This window comes from Monopterus albus, unplaced genomic scaffold (genome assembly GCF_001952655.1).
Source record: "Monopterus albus unplaced genomic scaffold, M_albus_1.0 scaffold16.1, whole genome shotgun sequence".
Lineage (NCBI taxonomy): Eukaryota > Metazoa > Chordata > Actinopteri > Synbranchiformes > Synbranchidae > Monopterus > Monopterus albus.
In genome coordinates, this window is record NW_018127896.1 from 5,850,390 (window position 1) to 5,867,053 (window position 16,664).

General features: G+C 43.1%; 1 protein-coding gene across 5 annotated transcripts in view; it reads right to left on the reverse strand.

Annotated features, from left to right (window-relative positions):
- pard3ba (par-3 family cell polarity regulator beta a) overlaps nt 1-16,664 on the reverse strand; it is a 131,528-nt gene that overhangs the window by 32,460 nt on the left and 82,404 nt on the right. For all 5 annotated transcript variants that reach the window (XM_020592177.1, XM_020592181.1, XM_020592179.1 and 2 more), the window contains 2 exons: nt 8,434-8,544; nt 7,801-8,067 (listed from right to left, as the gene is read on the reverse strand). In XM_020592177.1, coding sequence (XP_020447833.1) covers nt 7,801-8,067; nt 8,434-8,544 — 378 coding nt within the window. The remainder of the gene's footprint in view (nt 1-7,800; nt 8,068-8,433; nt 8,545-16,664) is intronic.

The window sequence follows — 16,664 nt, forward strand, 5'->3', positions numbered from 1 at the left end:
TTCTCCTCTCCTTCCTCATGTCCACTATCATCTCCTTCGTCTTGTCCGTGTTGAGGCTGAGATTATTGTCCTTGCACCAAGACACCAGACTGGCCACCTCCCTCCTGCAGGGCTTCATCCCCGCCAGCGATGCGACCTATCACTGCGGTGTCATCCGCGAACTTCAGGATGATGTTGTCTTTGTGGGAGGCGACACAGTCATGGGTGAACAGGGTGTAGAGGATGAAAATGTGAACAATACTTCTTTTGGTAACTCTACCATTATTCTTTGGCTTCGCAGCGACAACCCTTGACAGCGCAGAAATACTGACAAGCAGACAGATAATATCCACAATGTGCTGCATCTGAGAAGACATCAGTGCCTGAACTGAACTTTCTATTGCTGAGGGAGGAAGCCAAGAAAAAAAAGGAACAGAAATGGTATAAAAACAATTGATGGATGTGCCTTTTCATTTAAAAGTCACATAGAGCAATGGGGTTCTACAGACAGACAGAGGGGCAAACCAACACTTAGATGAGCCTGCTGAAACTGACCTTTGCAAAGTGAAAATGCACAAAGAAAAGAAAAAAAAAAAAAAAAAAAAAAAACATTTTTAAAAAAGGGACAAAAGTGACTGCCAGTGAAAAAAATAAGAATTCAGGACAGAAGGATGACAAAACTTAAAGAGAAATATTATCATGCTCACTGGACCTTAATGCTAGATAAGCGACACACACCTGATAGTACAAGCCTGGGCTGTGTTATCTTTCCTTGTGGGGACTTTACATTGACTTTACATTCATTTCCTGTAGACCTACAGTATCCTAACCTTACCCATAACCACTACTTGCCTAACACCTAACCTTAAAGCACGTGGCCCCTCTAAAATTCAATGATTTCCTTGTGGTAACCAGCCTCCTTTAGTCCCCACAAGGATGGCCGAGTCCCCACAATGCGAGTGTGTTAATGGGTAATATAAGTAATACAAAGGCGCACACAGACACACACACAAAAGGCAACAGACAAAAATCATGTGCCTGAGTGAGCACAATCCGTCAGGATGTGCTACCACAGTACGACATAGTGCTGTCATTTACCTCTGTTCACTGGCTGCACTGGTAATGGGTATCTAATACTGACACTGATATGCTATTTGTTTGCTGTTTTGCCCTCAGGAGATACAGGCTTTATAAAAATATTCAAAGCCAAAAGTGTAATACAAATAGAAAAAGCTAACTTTCCACCTTTCCTTTGCATCTGGGAAACTCAAATACCCTTAACAACTACAAGGAAGGCCTTTGTCCAACACCCACACAGCCTTCATCAAACAGGTGTTGTGACTTACATTCTAATGGTCTGACCTCCAGGCAGATATTGACCGAAATGGAGAGAAGGAGAGAGAGTGCAAACAGCAGATAGAGGGGTTCATTAGTGCAGTACATGACTTACATGTTTAAGTCTCTCTTGTGACCCTGCCTTTAATTAGAAAATCTGGCTGAGACTCTGAGTGTGTGTTTGTGTGTGAAGACATCCTCAGGAATGCATAAAAGTGTGCATACAGTTAATCTTTGTAATTTGGTATGTGGGACACACTGTGGCACTGTGTTTATGCCTGTGTACCCTGATTTAATGCAGCCAGCCTTCTATCCAACTCAGTGGGGACAGAAGGCTGAGTCACGCACACGTCTGTGCCAGTATGTTGATATGCAAAGTACTGCAATCATTCTATACAAACTTATGCGTGTACCTATCGATGCTCTGGGCATAATATTCAATCCTGACTTGCTGCCATGAGGACAGAACTTTGCAAAAGTTTCTGAAATGAAATGAAATGCCAGCACAAATGCTTCTGTTTTATAAAGCTGATCATCTGATGCAGTATCAGGCTCGGTACTGTGCTAATTGTTGCTTCTTGAGATTGATTTAATGGCTGGTTTCAACACACAGCTAATCCCCCCCGAGTGCTGTGTCCTGTAGACAACCTTGCTGTTAAGATATTCACACTTAATCTCTTGTATTATTTATTTATTCACTTAATAGTTGCTTTTTATTACTCTTACATTCCCTCTGCCTCCCACCAGCACCTCTCCACACACAAACCAACAAACAGACCCTCAGAGAATGCTTGCACAGAGCCAAGTTTCTTTCTTTTTCTTTTTTTTTTTTTTCACGCCAACCCTCTTCTACCGAGCCCATTAGCCAATCCCTGGGCCCGTAATTAGAGCTGCCATTTTGATTGAGCGTGTATGTCGGTCTCCAAATAAAACAACACAGTAATTATCTCATTATGTCACGGCCTCCATCACTGACAACGCCAAATATTATCATATTAATGGCGGAAGACGGAGGCTGATTCTGGATAAAATATTAGAGGGGGGGTGAGGGTTGCATGTCCTGTCCTATATACACTGTGTGTGACAGGTTGGCTCCAGTCTTGTCATCACCAGCTAATAACTGCTACTAACTGCCTGTCTGCAGGCCTGAGGCCAGAGGCATAAACACAGCATCAAGTTAACATCAAGTTCCTGGGCATCCACATGCATAAACACAGCATCAAGTTAACTGGGCATCCACATCACATCTGACCTGACCTGGTCTCTGAACACATCCTACCTGGTGAAGAAAGCCCAGCAAAGGCTCTTCTTCCTCAGGAAGCTGAAACATGCTGGTCTCTCCTCTCACCTGCTCACAAACGTCTACAGAGAAACAGTAGAGAGCATCCTCTGCCTCAGTGCAACAGTGTGGTACGGGAGCTGCACTGCACAGGACAAAAAGGACTTGACCCGGGTGGTGAGAACAGCTCAGGGCATTGTAGGGAGCCCTCTTCTGGATCTGGACTCACTATATACTGACCGGCCAGACGGATTGCTGCAGACCCATACCTTTTCATTTTTATCTTTTCATATTTTTTTATTGACTTATTTATGTAAATAATGTGTCTTTTAAACTGAGAGCTGCTGGAAGAAATCTTGTTGTGCTATGCATAATGACAAGATTCTTGACTTGAACAGAATTTTGATCTACCATACTTGCATTGGTTGTGTGTACACAACAGTGAGGAAATATCAACATTCTGGGTGTGCTCATGTTCGTTTTTACCTCCAAATAAAATGATTAAGTGCCTCCCACTGCAGCACTCTGAACATTTTTCTTTACACAAATGTTTCCATACAGTATGTGATCAATGAAGGTCTTGTGAGTTCATCAGCCTGACATGTAAATTCTGTAAACTACAACTAATCAATAAATCAATAAAGGCTTACTTTGCTGTATTAGTGCAACCACTGAAATTGATACCACTTAAGTCTAATGTGTTTCTCCTTCAAGTATTACATTTCATCAATATTTCAGAGTATCTGACTACGCAGGTTGATCTGATGGTGCGCTGAAGGAGGATGGAGAATGAAGGAAGAGAGGGAGAAGATAAGACACAGGAGCAGAAAATACGAGAGCGAGACCTAACAGCAGCATAAAGCCAGATACGAAGACTTGGAAAAGGGTGCAAGAAAACGCAGAGGAACTGGAGTGAGAACAAAACTGTCTGACATATAAAAGAGAATGGGAGAGAGTGTGTGAGAAAAAACGACTATCCTGTGGTGTTAGCCAGTGTGAGGGCAGACTAATTAGGAAGTGTGCGCTGCCGCCGGCTGGTGTGGCATTCGTCTTGCTGTGGCCAGCTGATTTAAACACAACACACTGTGGGGGAAAAGATTCTGACAGGCAGGTTTTTCTTTGCTGCCTGTGTGCTGGAGCACACATCAAAGCACATGGCTGATGTTTGGTTTTCTGGTGTAATATTGGGAATAGATTCAAACAGAAGCTCAGTGGAAGACCTGAGTGGAAAAAATGGACATAAGCAAAGACGTCTTTACATTTAAGCATATAAAGAAATTTATGGGTTTATACTGTGTGTCAATTCCACAACACCACAACTGGAGAAATGAATGCAAAGATAAGGCTGCATGCAGGATATAAAATAGAACAAATTTGACCAATATCAATTATAAAGCACCAGAAAAATATTAGTTGCATTTAAGGCAATAATTTATTCATTATTATTATTATTAATTTATTAATACTGACAAGCAGCACATTTTGAATCTGGCAGGGGTGTCCAATCAGATTCTGGGGGTGGTCAGCACCACCCCTGGATCCACCCATGCAGTTGGTCTTGTAGTTTTTGTAAGAATGATGATGCAAATGTACAAAGTTCTACTCTGAATGAGCCTTATGATGAAGAATTCAAAGCAGAGGCTGCTTGAACACCAGTGTTCAAATGTGGAGTCAGAAAGGTCGGGAACCACTGCCTCATAAAACATAGCGAACCCCAGCATCCAATAGCACAGACACATTGCTCATCATGCATCTGTTTCTGTTGTTAGATGACAAGTGAACAGCCATAAAAATAAAACCGGATTAATTCACAATCTAAAACCAGCTTCCAGTAAAAGCCAGTTTCCTCTGTGGAACTGACCATGAACAAAAGCTGGAAAAAAGAAACATTTCAACTGCTCAGATAGAGTACCAATAAAAGATAATGTAATACAGGCATAAAAGCCAAAAATGTCTTAATATAGAGTCTATAGTAACGACATGTTATTTTCAAGAGAACAACATGTCCTTTTTAGCTCTCTGCCTGACAACTAAATGGCAGAAAATAATTTTCTGTTGGCAGAAAATGCGAATGTCTGCATGGGCATTAACAGGAAAAGTCTCCTTATGTAATGTCTGATTGGTGCTTCTTTCACATTGCTTCTCCTTTTAGGGGAGTGAAACTGTGCCTTCAGCATCACACCAAAATGGAAAGGAGAAAAGTAAACAATGATGAAAACCAACACTATTCAGGCCTTGTAAAGGGACCCGACAATTTCACATAAAAATACCTTGTAGCTTCTTTCTAATATTTTGCAGCAATTCGTCAAGCCTGTCTTAGATTTGAGAATTGAGCTTTGTCAGAGTGCCAGGTGAACCCAGTGGCATGTATTCCACGTTTCACTGCTTCAACCATGATAGAAATGTGGCAGCATGGTCGCTGGTGTGTCATTTACTTGTCTTGGCTTACACCTTCATCTTCCTTTCTCCTTTTCTAGTACACTGGTGCAGTTTCCAACACACCTCTCAAGAGTCTTTACATCTCTCCACTTTGGCCTCTCTCTTTTTCTCACTCCTCTTTCATCTTATCTCCCTGTTTTCTTGCTCCAGCTACAAAGAGTGCCTTCTGGCTAATAAAATTTGACAAGCATAGCTAACCTTTTTTCTCCACAGGTCAGCCTCTCGCATAGCTCTAATCAAATGTGACGCCCATCACGGCACACACCTGTCATTGAAGGACTAATGAAAATATCCAGTGGTAAATTAGGGAGACAGCACTGTGAGTCCACTGTTGAGGGCCTTGACAGGAGGAGGGGGGAGGGAATGGGGGACACTAACGCGTCTCAAGTGGCAAAACTATGTAAACCATGCATGGACATAGAAGCATGCATACTTACACTGAAAATAAATTTGGATACAGCTATACTGGCAACCAAATTCAATAAGCGCACACCGTATGCCAAAAGTATTATGAACACATTTCTTCCTCAAGATCATTAAAACTGAGAAGCTGGGGGAAAAAAACCCAACATATCTTGTATTGTTTCCCTTGGAAACAATAGGAATCTTGCACGATACAGCTATAAACGACTACTTTATGGGAACATACAGTACTCTGAAATGGGAGAAATGAAGTACATCAATTTATAGACAGACACACAAACTCACAAACACAGTAAGTTAGCGTACACCTATGATTTTTATGCAGTAGCATAAAACTCACTGGACCACACACACAGCACTGTTGCTAGGTTACCCTGGGTATACTTACAAAAATATTACAAGTGGGTGGCTGAGTGTGTGTGTTTTTCTCCCCATGTATATCTGTGTGCGTCTGCATGATAGAAAGGAATGGGGAGTTCCAGCCTCACAGCTAGCTGTGTGTGTTTTAACAGATGTGTATGAGTGTGACCATGAAGCATACTTGAAGTCATCCAACATGGCCAGTTACAGTATATAAAGGAAAAGTCAGATGAAAAGACCACACCAGTGTCAGTCTGGAGGCTGACCATGTAATTAATAGCAATGTCTCTGGTCTGACTCCAGCTTGAGGACCATTGCTGCATATTGTCCTCCCTCTCGCTCCCTTCATTTCCTGTCACTTCTCTACTATCTACAAAGGTGGGAGTAAGTCATATGCACAAGTCTCAAACAAGTCCCAAGTTACTGTAGTGAGAATCAAGCAAGTCAGCTTGAGTCCCTATGATGAGTCAAGCAAGTCACAAGCCAAGGCATTCAAAATTCTGATGATCTGATAATGTTATGGTAATATCACATATTTAAGTAAAACATTCAGAAACCTCCTCTCTGTTAATTAACTGTGCATGTGGAGCCTACAAATGAAATCTTAGCTATTAAATGTAAAGGCATGCCCTTCATGGCTATCAGAAACTCTTCTCAATAATATCTGTAATCCATGAGAAGCCAAGTCTATCTTTATCTTTGGAGACACCGTCACAATCAGGATTACCTAGCCAAAGAAGCTTCCTCATCCATCATGCTAATGCTAAAGACCATCTAATATACATTATGAGCAGATGGGGGAGGGAGAATGGACAAATGATACAGTGACAAGAAAGCAGAGACAGAGAGAAACTGAGGGAGAAATGGAGGAGAGAGAGAAAACAGGCTGGTAATGAAGTACCCACCACTAGTGGATGAGAGTTAAAGTGGTCTAACAGATCTGTCAGCCTGCTAGACTGTGGCTAATTATCCCTCCTCCTCTTTTGTCTGCATCCTCTCCTGTGTCACGTCTTAACTCTTGAATTTACACTGCCTAACATGTTTTTGCTCTCTCCACATTTTGGCTGGCTGTCCTCCCTCTTTCTCTACATTTCCCTGCTTTCTTGTTTCCCGCTCTCCCTCCGTCTGTCCCTCTTTTCCATTCCCATCTGTCTCCTTTCCATGTCCAACTTCCCTCTCTCTGTATCTGTTCTTTTTCTGGATGAGATTGGGTGTCTGGGGTTTAGTTTTTGATTTGCAAGTCAAAGGAGATTTCTGTCAGCGAGTTTAAGTTGAGGGAAGTTTTAATGTGCCCTGTATTATTTCATACGGGAAATGATACATTTGCATTAGAATCCTCTCTAGATTTTCTCCCTTTTCTCTCTCACATACCAAAGTGGCTGCAAGTTAAACTCTAAGGTTTCAAAAACTTCAGCAGTAATGATATATATGGTGGTGAGACAAAGTACGAGTCTTTAGCTTTTTGCATTAAATGGCCAGAAAATGTGATTTGATTTTTACCTAAATAACAAAATGTGCTAAAGCTAATAATACAATTATAATCTTTTGTGGTTTTGTAGCACATCCATAAAAATTGACAGTAGTGGTGGACTAAGTCATTCTAGCCAGTTCTGGCTGTGAATACTGCAGTAAAATGTAACTGTGAAGTAGAAATTATGCCAAATATTTACAGGGATCAAAACATTTACATGCATCTCGCATGGCATTACTGTGCATTTGTGTGTCCATATGTGAAGGTGCTGCTACAGTATAAGCATGCATTCATGTTTTATGCATTTTCTGGCTTGGCAGGTCATGAATGCAGATATGTGGAAAGACTCAGTCATGCTGGTCAAGCCAGTCTGTGACCTTTTGTGCATACACCTACACAAATACCTGTGTGCATCTACACAGAAACATAGATGCTAATGCAAAACGCAGCTGCAAGTATATGAAGTGTAAATACTCAAGTCTTTTTTCACAAGCCCAGCCCTTCCCTCTCTCACCTGGCTGCTTGTGCCTCGTGCTGGTTCTGCAGAGCAGGTCGGGGTCTGGACTTGTTGACCTTGGCATAGAGCCCATCCAGCTCCTCAGAGGACACCTGTGGCTGGTTAGGTCCTGTCTGTGTCGCTGCGGAGGGCGTGCGATTGTTGAATGTCTGGGGGGAGGGCGGCTGGCGGAAGTTGTTGATGCGAGCATAGTTGGGGTCACTGTCATCGTCTTCCACACTGGGGGTAACGAGGCCAGAGTCGATCTCAGTGTACCGATTGTAGCTGCCAGCCAGGAGGGGAAGAGGCAGTTAAACATGAGAATAGTAAAAATACATGCAATCCTCAGAAATAGCCTCTATCTTTTAGTCTTGAACCTACAAGTCTGCGGTGTGATAGACAGCTGTGCTACACATTCCACCGAGCAGTCGTTTTGGAAGACCAGGCAGGTGCATGTTGCAGCATCATGATGATTCACAACTTGTCAGGTAATGTGCCAATCACAGCACTTTACTACACTGGCAAATGCTTTTTCCATGATTATGTGACCTTTCTGGCCTTCTCAACTTTTTCCTGTGTTGTAAACTGCTCTCGTTTGACACTTTAAATCATGAACAACCAACACATATTCCTCTCAGGCATGACTCATACCCATCTCTGTTGTCAGGGAGCCTATCCAGCTCCTCTTCACTCAGGGCATCCAGTTTGTTTCTGGATCCTTTTGCTGCATCTTTGCTCTTGTCTTCTTTCTTCTTACCAAACCTGGACAACACAAGAAGAGACACGGATACAAAAGGGTGAATTTCAAATGACCTGAATGATAAGGAAGATTCAGTGTGTACTGACATGACTTGTGTGAGTAATAAGATCCTTTTGGAGACTCTCAGGATGAAACAAACTTCAATCTGGCAACAGAGCTCGAGTTGATGAAAGGAGTATGCATACCCCCTACACTCCACCTTGCTTTCCGAACGTTGACACAGATTCACACTTGCCCACTACTAGACAAACTCATTCATTCTTCTGTGTGTTTATTAGTGGTGGTGCCTAGAAAAGAAGGCTTAATGATAGATATAGTTACAATTTCACAGCAGGCACTGACAATCCACAGGGTGAGGGTGTGGGCACATCAAAAAGGGGTATAGCTGTCACGCAGCATATGGAGCTTGAAGATTTGTGCATTGTCCAATAAAATAGCTGTTACACCACAGTGTGCGGTGCTTTTATCATCAACTTTGCCATTACGCCTATCATTATCATTCTGGAGCGGCGCACTTATTCTCTCATTTTACAGGAAAAATACACTTGCCACCTCTGTTCGAGTTATAATGAAGGTCTGTTTCACACTTTCAAGAAATTAGCCAAGGCCTTTCCCTAAGTACTTTATGTTCTCGTGTCTCTTCTACACATCATCCACTCTCCTCTTATCTGCTTGCCTTTCTCTCTCACCTCCGTCGTACCTGCTAGCCAACTTGTTTTTACTTCTCGCCCTCTCCTTTCCTCCGAGCTCCTGCTGAGCCAATCTAATGTCTGTGTTTATCTCATTAACAGCGAAGCACTTCTCATTACTGGTACAGGCAGATACGTGACCTGAATGGTAACCCACTGGCCTGGCCAAGAACAGCACGCAGCGTCAGAGCTGAAGTGAACCCTGGACAAGGATGCCACATTGACCTGGCACCAACCAATTAGTGTTGTTTTTAGCTCATCTACTCACTTCAATTATATCGGTGTGGGTTGTTGTTGCCAACAGAAAGGCAGACATCCACTACTTGTGTAAAGAATGCACAGAGAGGTAACCAACAACATGATCTTTTGCTACAACTTTAAATATGTTACAAAGAATACATAAAAAGGATTTATCTAAAGGACCTACATATTCATGGTTTACATTTAGGGGTGTTTTCACCGAATGTTGATGGATAAGACCACTTCTAATTAAACTGTCATTTTCCTGGTTGTGCTGTTGCAGTTAAGGTGACCTTACTTATACCATTCATTCCCTGCATAGGTACCACCCTGCTATTGTACCTTGGCTACTACTTCAGGTTATGTGATACTTCATGTGTGTCCTACTGGCATCAATAAAAGTGCAACAAATTAATTTAAGTGCAGTGTAGCTGCCAGTATGCATCACACTTAATTTGCACATGGACTTCATATAATTCTCAACATAGCAAAGTAGAGGTCTAAACAGCCGTAAGAACTGAAAATTCCTGCAGGGTGTGCACAGCCTTTAGTGGGAGGTGCTACTCCAACAACATAGTATTGCAAAATTGCATCACTGATTGAAGCACCAGTGCTCTGATAATTTAAAGGGGTACTTCAGGGATTCTGTATTACTCTTTCATAAGGTTGGAGGTCTCATGAAAAAGCAAGTTCAATTCTTAGCAACAGATCCTGAAACATCTCAACTTTAAGTCCCTCCAAACCCCAAAAACATTGGCCCCTACATTTCCCAAAATGCAACCCTAAAGTCTATGTTCATGAGACACCTCTCGCCTAGTAAAGTCTCACGTCTTTGAGACTCAAGGCCCAACGTTGTAACAGTAATATTCTGTTGAGGACCCTGCACTCAACAGTAAACCCACACATTGATTTAAATTATTCTGGCTGATGAGACCTCTTCTCAGGACTCTGTCAGGGACTTTAAACTGAATGCACCTGTTAGAGTGGGACAAATTACACCTTTATCATTCACAGTAGTATGAAGAGTCAGGTGACCTCATGTTACTTCTGTTCAACTTCAACCTGAGCAGAGGTCAGATCATCCAGAACAAGTGAAAAGGGCTGAGATCATCAGGGTTATCTTTCAGACTTGACAGAGCTCCTCTATGCCACAAAAGATATTATACAACTGTTTTCACAGGTTTAGTAATACTACCCATGGCTGTGGCCCTTAGAGCAGAACTGGCTTCCAGTGCAGTTTCTCACAGATTTTTGGGCTATTTTAGCTAGGTTAAATCTGTCATGAGCACCGTTCTCATTTTATTTTTAGTTTTTCTTCAGGTGATGTCACAAGTACTAAGCCCTTGTTGCTGTAATGTTTTCCCACCTCACTTCCTTGCAATCGCTTGCCACAGAAACAGTGTGGGTGCTGCCACAGCATCTTTTTTCAGCAGATTTTTTTTTTCAACTATTTTGAGTGCTCCCAAATTATACTGGAGCCAAAAGCAGCCTATCAATTACCTCAGTGTTCGCTATATAGAATTCAGAACTGTTGGAAAGGGAATATCAGCATTATTCATCTTAGAATATATCAATTATACTACACAAATATATGATTATCCAAAATCCCAGGTTTAAGATTCAAGCCGGCTCCACACACCCCCCCCCCCCCCCCCCCACAACCACCACACAAAAAACAGCCTCAATCAATATTCCAGGGGGCCAGAGGTCCACAGTTGGGCCTATCATTATATCTGCATTAATTGGGAAAGCCTTTTCCTCACTGCATTGTCTGAGACAAGATTGGGGGGGGGCACCAAAAGGAGGTGGGGACAGTCAATTAGAGTGGTGTACCTGCCATAAGGGAGGTGATTATCCACCACACCCCTATTATCTTTCATCTTTTCATCACCAGAACTTCCATCTTTTCCTACTGCAATGAGCCTGTTTGCCAACGATGTCTCATTGTTTCCTTTTTTTCTGTCTTTTTTTATTACTTGATCACTGTTTTTGCTTCACTTATTAATTCTGTCTCTTCTTAAGACAGTTTCTGCTCCATCACTGTTTCAGGAAAGTGACAGTTAATTTCCTGTTGAGTGCCAGGCTGCTACTGGATTAAAAAAATAACTGACAGATCTATATCGTATGAACAAGTGGAGGTAAGCAAATACACACACACGCAGAAACGATTCTATAAACACAAGTATCTTGGATATACACACAGTACTCTAGAAACCAATATAGAGCTCACAAACAAAGGTACGTAACCACACACACACACTCCAGTAGACAGCAATGTACATCAACACAGGCAACACAACTCTGTAGGGAACTGCAAACAGTCTCATGGAATAGGACATCTCATTAATTTAGCATTATCTACCTACACAACCACTCCATCAAACTCTCATTAGGGGGAAGTGGGGGGTCCGGGTGAGTCAGGCTGCTCTGGTGTCCCATTTAATACACTCCCCATTGGCACAATAGCTACTGGGAAACATTATTAGTGTGTCGATGTCATCATTAGCCCGGCGTTCCTGATGACACTCGGCATCACCTCAGCAGGCCTGGGATCCTGAGAGACGATGACACTGAACTGTTCAGTGTGATGAGAGTTCCTGCTAGTATATTTGTGACTATATATAAAGCACAGTGGTGATTAAGTAGATTTGCAGCCTTTTTAAAAATATTTACTTTACTTTAAAAAAAAAAAATAAGATAAAAAATATATATAATTATAAAAATAAAGAATAATCAAAACTCATGAGGAAATGATATTAAATCAAAACAGATACAACTATAAAATATTTACTGTTAAGTCAGCTTCTATCTTCTAAGAAAACTTTAGGAATAAATGTATTTATTTTCTTCTTGAATAGCCAGTGACCTCTCCTTTTCTTCTTCTTCCTTTTTCCACATGGGTGACTCTCCTCTGAAAAACCCACAGCATCACAGATGATAACTACTGCACTTAAAAAAAACAACAAAAAAAACCACTCTAATTTGGACAAATGGCACCGGAAACTCACTGCAAAGCAAGCAGGCTGCTAAGAAACTGGACTGGCTGTAATTACTACAGCTACTGTCATTCTCATTACTGTGATGGGGGACGTGAATGCACTCAGTCGTGCTCTAATGAGGTTCTATATGTAACGTGGAGATCACAGCTAGCCAGTGTGATGTCACCAACCTGACCTGTGCAATTAGCCTGCTGGGGAATACAGGAGTGGGTCAGAAGGTGCAAGAGAGCTCCCACTCATAGACAAACTTTACTACTACACACAGTCTTAAAGTCGGGAAAGTCTATGCCAGGGTACTGGAGAGGAGAATTCGACCGATAGTTGAACCTCGGATCCAGGAGGAACAATGCGGTTTTCGTCCTGGCCGTGGAACACTGGACCAGCTCTATACCCTCTTCAGGGTGGCGGAGGGTTCATGGGAGTTTGCCCAACCAGTCCACATGTGCTTCGTGGATCTGGAGAAGGCATTCGACCGTGTCCCTCGCAGCGCCCTGTGGGGGGTGCTCCGGGAGTACGGGGTCCGGGGCCCTTTGCTAAGGGCTACCCGGTCCCTGTACGATCGGAGCAGGAGCTTGGTTCGCATCGCCGGTAGTAAGTCAGACTTGTTTCCAGTGCGTGTTGGACTCCGGCAGGGCTGCCCTTTGTCACCGGTTCTGTTCATTATTTTTATGGACAGAATTTCTAGACGCAGCCAGGGGCCGGAGGGAGTCCGGTTTGGGGACCACAGGATTTCGTCTCTGCTTTTTGCAGATGACGTTGTCCTGTTGGCCCCATCAAACCAGGACCTCCAGCATGCACTGGGGCGGTTTGCAGCCGAGTGTGAAGCGGCTGGGATGAGAATCAGCACCTCCAAATCCGAGGCCATGGTTCTCAGCCGGAAAAGGGTGGCTTGTTCCCTTCAGGTTGGTGGAGAGTTCCTGCCTCAAGTGGAGGAGTTCAAGTATCTTGGGGTCTTGTTCACGAGTGAGGGAAGGATGGAACGGGAGATTGACAGGCGGATCAGTGCAGCTTCTGCAGTAATGCGGTCGATGTACCGGTCCGTCGTGGTGAAGAAGGAGCTGAGCTGTAAGGCGAAGCTCTCGATTTACTGGTCAATCTACGTTCCGACCCTCACCTAAGGTCATGAACTTTGGGTCATGACCGAAAGGGCAAGATCCCGGATACAGGCGGCCGAAATGAGCTTTCTCCGCAGGGCGGCCGGGCGCACCCTTAGAGATAGGGTGAGGAGCTCGGTCACCCGGGAGGAGCTCAGAGTAGAACCGCTGCTCCACCACATCGAGAAGAGCCAGCTGAGGTGGCTCGGGCATCTCTTTCGGATGCCTCCTGGGCGCCTTCCTAGGAAGGTGTTCCAGGCATGTCCCACCGGGAGGAGGCCCCGGGGAAGACCCAGGACACGCTGGAGGGACTATGTCTCTCGGCTGGCCTGGGAATGCCTCGGCATTTCCCCGGAGGAGCTGGAGGAAGTGTCTGGAGAGAGGGAGGTCTGGGCATCTTTGCTTAGACTGCTGCCCCCGCGACCCGGCCCCGGATAAGCGGAAGAAAATGGATGGATGGATGGACACAGTCTTAAACCATGTCAGAGTTATGCAGTTCAAAAACTAAATATCTCCTCTCTGCAGACTAAGCAGGGTCACTTCAGCCTTTTCGCCATAATTCTGTTAAATCAACATCTCATCACTTCCATTCTCAGCCTTAGCGGTGCTTTTTTTTCTGCAATTGCAACAACAACTCTGATAGTGTGTACGGTGAGTTGAGTGTGTGTAGTCTTAATAAGCTTTCCTAGCAGGTGCAGCAGGGAGTCAGGGGGTAGCTGGTTATCACCAGGGATGTGAGAACATTGTCTGACAATGTGTGTGTGGACAAAGTAGTGCTTTCTGAATGTGGATTTAATTGTCATGCCAGTATGTGGATATTCTGTGAGTGCCTGCAGATTTGATCAAACTTGTGAACACCTTGCCATGCAGTGTTGAGGCGCACACATACACAAGCTAAAGCTCAGCAGAGCACAAAGGGCACTGCAAAGAAGCTGGTTTAGCATCCCGTCTACTTTGAAGAGAGAGGAAAGGGACAAGGGGATCAAGAAAGAGGAGAAGAAAGCAAAGAAAATAATCTTTATTTGTAGCTTACTTGTCAGAAATCAGGTTACTACAGTAAGCACTGCATAAAACAAAACAGATAATGACGCATACACATAAAGCTATAAAGAATTGTTGATTAACTGGATCGGAATAAAAAACTAATGTGAGTACAATGCAACATACAATAATTTTAAGCCCAGACTCTGGAACAGCTCTGGCTGACGATCCCATGCTATACACAGGCTGTATGACACAAAAGCTTAGAAATACAGTATAAACATGCAGGCAATAAAGAACCTTAAAAGTCTTCAGTAATATCTAAGAATCCAAGTGGTTATGGAGCAGCAGACTAAGTATACAACAACAATGGTTCTGGACAGTCTGTAGCTGACCAATAGTTTTTGGGGATAAAAGCAAGCTAGATAGTCTTGAAATCTAAATTTGAAATATATCTTATTTTTGAAATATTCCAAAGGTAAAAAAAAAGCATGATTGAACAAGCCTTCTGCTATATTGTTCAAAAATGACTATTAAAAAGAACATTTCTGTCAACAGGGTAGATACAGTACATTCTAAGGAAGGAGAGCGGACAGCTAAGAACAAATTAGAAAACTGGCCAAATGTCATATTTTCTTTGAAGAATGAATGAGATTAAGGGGTAAAATGGTGCCGAGTGTGCAAAAGAGAAAAGCTAGCAGGAGATAGGCAGAAAAAAGGAATTCAATGAGCAAGCCAGGAAAAGTGAGAGCTGGCTAAACAGCCAATCTGCTTTGCAGAATAAAGGAAATACTAAGAATAAGAACCAGCCTGAGAAGAAAGAGAAAGAAAGGAAAAAACTAGCAGAAAAGAAGGGCGATGGATGGGTGAACCAAAGCTTTCGTTAAAGTGCAGCTCAGATGGGGAGGAATAAGGAGCTTAGGAATCTATAGCAGCAATGCTGCAGCGTTCAGAGGCACAGGGAGAACAGTTAATCAGCCAAGCAGAAATGTTATTGCAGTACTTAGATTGCTCTGTATGTATTTGGAGAGGAGTGCACATATCTCAGTAGAGTTTGCAGTAAAGAGAGGACAGGAGGAGACAGACAGGGAAGGTGGGAGAGAAACAAACTGAAGAGCAGACTGAGAAATGGGAGGCACAGAAACAGATTAACACTATAGAGAGTTGTGATGCAACACGGTGCCTCCTTCTCCTGTTCTGGCAACACAGTGCTGCTTCACGGTGAGACTAGTCGGAAAACATTTCAGGCGTGACATAGACAGAATAGCATTCGCGGCAAAAAATAGACAACAAGTGCTCTTTAAAATTGGTGTGGTTTCCTGGTGGAAATAAGGATCAGGCTGCAAGTGGACTGTCACCCAACAACAAGGTCATGCTGGACACTGAAAGCTAGTTTTGACTGACAACAATATTAGCCAGAAAGACCCACCTTAGTTCAATAATAAAACCAGCCAGCAGGCCCTGGGTTTTCACCCTGAGCAAAATTAGATCTATTTATCTGACTTCCTCTCCATGTGCTCTGTGCCACATACCAGCAATGTGGCCCAGATCAGCTTCTATTAATGGGTGATATTAGCAGTGGTAGGACTAAAAAAGAAGGAGAGAGTGTGAGAGATTAAACTGCAGCTAAGACAGATCTGCCCGATGCTAATCGTAGTTAATACAGCTTCACTTAGAGCACATTAATAATGCAGAGAGGAGGAGGGGAGCTGGTTCTTACTTTGATATCTAATTCTTTAAAGTATTTCACAGCAAACACTTGAGAAATTCTCATGCAAAAGCTTCTCACTGCAGTCTACCACCCTGACACAAATATATTATGGTCAAAAGGGGCAGAAACATTTTAATTTGTTTTTATAAATGACTTTAATTTAACACCAGAGAAAATGGAGGCACACACAGTAGACAGGTACAGTATGATTGGACAGCAGGTTGTTCTCAGAGGAGCAGAAAGCAGATACGAAAGTTTGTCTTAATCAACGCCTGGCCAGTCCCTCGAGTACTGATACTCCAGTCAGATAAAAAAATAGAGTGGAGGAGACAAGGGAGGAAAAATGGAGCAGGGGAAGAAGGTGCCAAGACAGGAGGGAATAGGGAAGGACTCGAGAGAAGTGAGAAA